Here is a 1,000-nt window from a genome sequence, read left to right on the forward strand (position 1 = left end):
GCGGCCTGGAGGCCGCCCGGGCCGCGCTCGGCGTGCGCGCCTTCGACCTGGCGCTCGTGTGCGTGGACGACGCGCGCATGCGACGCCTCAACCGGCGCTACCGGGGCAGAGACTGCCCCACCGACGTGCTCGCCTTCCCGTTCCTCGAGGTGCGCGCGCCCGCACCCGCGGCCCCAGCCCCGGGCGCTCGGGTCGGAAGTGCGGGCCCGCCCTGAGCCGCCGCTGCCTGCACAGGGCCTGTGCGCTGGCCAAGTCCCGAGCCCCGCGCGCGCCGAGGACCGGGATCTGGGCACCGTGGTGCTGGGCGTGGAGTTCGTGCGAGGCCTGTGCGGCGAGGGCGACGACTACTACGGCGCCCTGACCGTGAGTGCCGGCCGGGCCGCCTGGCACGAGAGCCTGGGGCCTGGCCAGGCCGGGGCTAGGCCAACTTGGGGGCTCGGACGCGCGCGCCTAGGTCCGCTCCTCCTCCCGGTGGGGTGTTCTGACAAGCCGGCTGGGCCTGGCCTCTTTACTTGCTGGACAGCCGGGCCCCGAGTGTTTTGGGGTCCCAGGGGCTTCTATGATAGGAGCAGAGGTCCCCGCCGCAGCGGGCTCGGGAAACAGCCCTGGTAAGTGTCTGGTCGGCGCGGGGGCTGCCGGCCACCCTCCCGGGCAGCGGTGGACCCCGCTTCCTCCTCCCGGGCTGTCCAGCGTCCCCTCCGCCCACCTGCCCGTGGGCCGGCCCCCGCGCCCCAGAGCCCCCGCCCGCCTGCCTGCAGCACGAGGCCTCTGCGCCCCACTCTCACTCAGCCAGCCCTGGAGCCGTGAGCAGCGCCCCCTTCTGAGGTCGGGAGGGGTCTCCTGCGGCCTCAGCCAGCCGCACCCTCTGACCGTCCTCAGCTGGACCGCCTGGCCACCGGCACCAGTGTCCACGCGAGTGCGGAGCGTTCCAGGCTGCTGGGCGTCCACCCCGCTCAAGGCCGCCTCCCCGGGCCCTGACCGGCCTGCGGTTGCTCCTCAG

At 75.0% G+C, this 1,000-nt stretch overlaps 1 protein-coding gene across 1 annotated transcript; it reads left to right on the forward strand.

Annotated features, from left to right (window-relative positions):
• The first annotated feature begins 6 nt into the window (after positions 1 to 6).
• YBEY (ybeY metallopeptidase (putative)) lies at positions 7 to 994 on the forward strand. The gene is made up of 3 exons (XM_012734918.1): positions 7 to 149; positions 235 to 363; positions 880 to 994. The coding sequence occupies exons 1-3, from the start codon at positions 78 to 80 to the stop codon at positions 976 to 978; spliced, it is 300 nt and encodes a 99-aa protein (XP_012590372.1). The 5' UTR covers positions 7 to 77; the 3' UTR covers positions 979 to 994.
• Positions 995 to 1,000: the final 6 nt, after the last annotated feature.

The sequence above is a fragment of the Condylura cristata genome, unplaced genomic scaffold (assembly GCF_000260355.1).
Source record: "Condylura cristata isolate star-nosed mole 26May11 unplaced genomic scaffold, ConCri1.0 scaffold00101, whole genome shotgun sequence".
Lineage (NCBI taxonomy): Eukaryota > Metazoa > Chordata > Mammalia > Eulipotyphla > Talpidae > Condylura > Condylura cristata.

What these genes read in the sequence shown, in the direction of transcription:
- YBEY (XM_012734918.1), top strand. Translation starts at nt 78, where the DNA reads ATGCGACGCCTCAACCGGCGCTACCGGGGCAGAGACTGCCCCACCGAC. An exon ending in TCGCCTTCCCGTTCCTCGAG is followed by an intron (nt 150 to 234) that starts GTGCGCGCGCCC and finishes CTGCCTGCACAG; the next exon opens with GGCCTGTGCGCTGGCCAAGT. An exon ending in ACTACTACGGCGCCCTGACC is followed by an intron (nt 364 to 879) that starts GTGAGTGCCGGC and finishes GACCGTCCTCAG; the next exon opens with CTGGACCGCCTGGCCACCGG.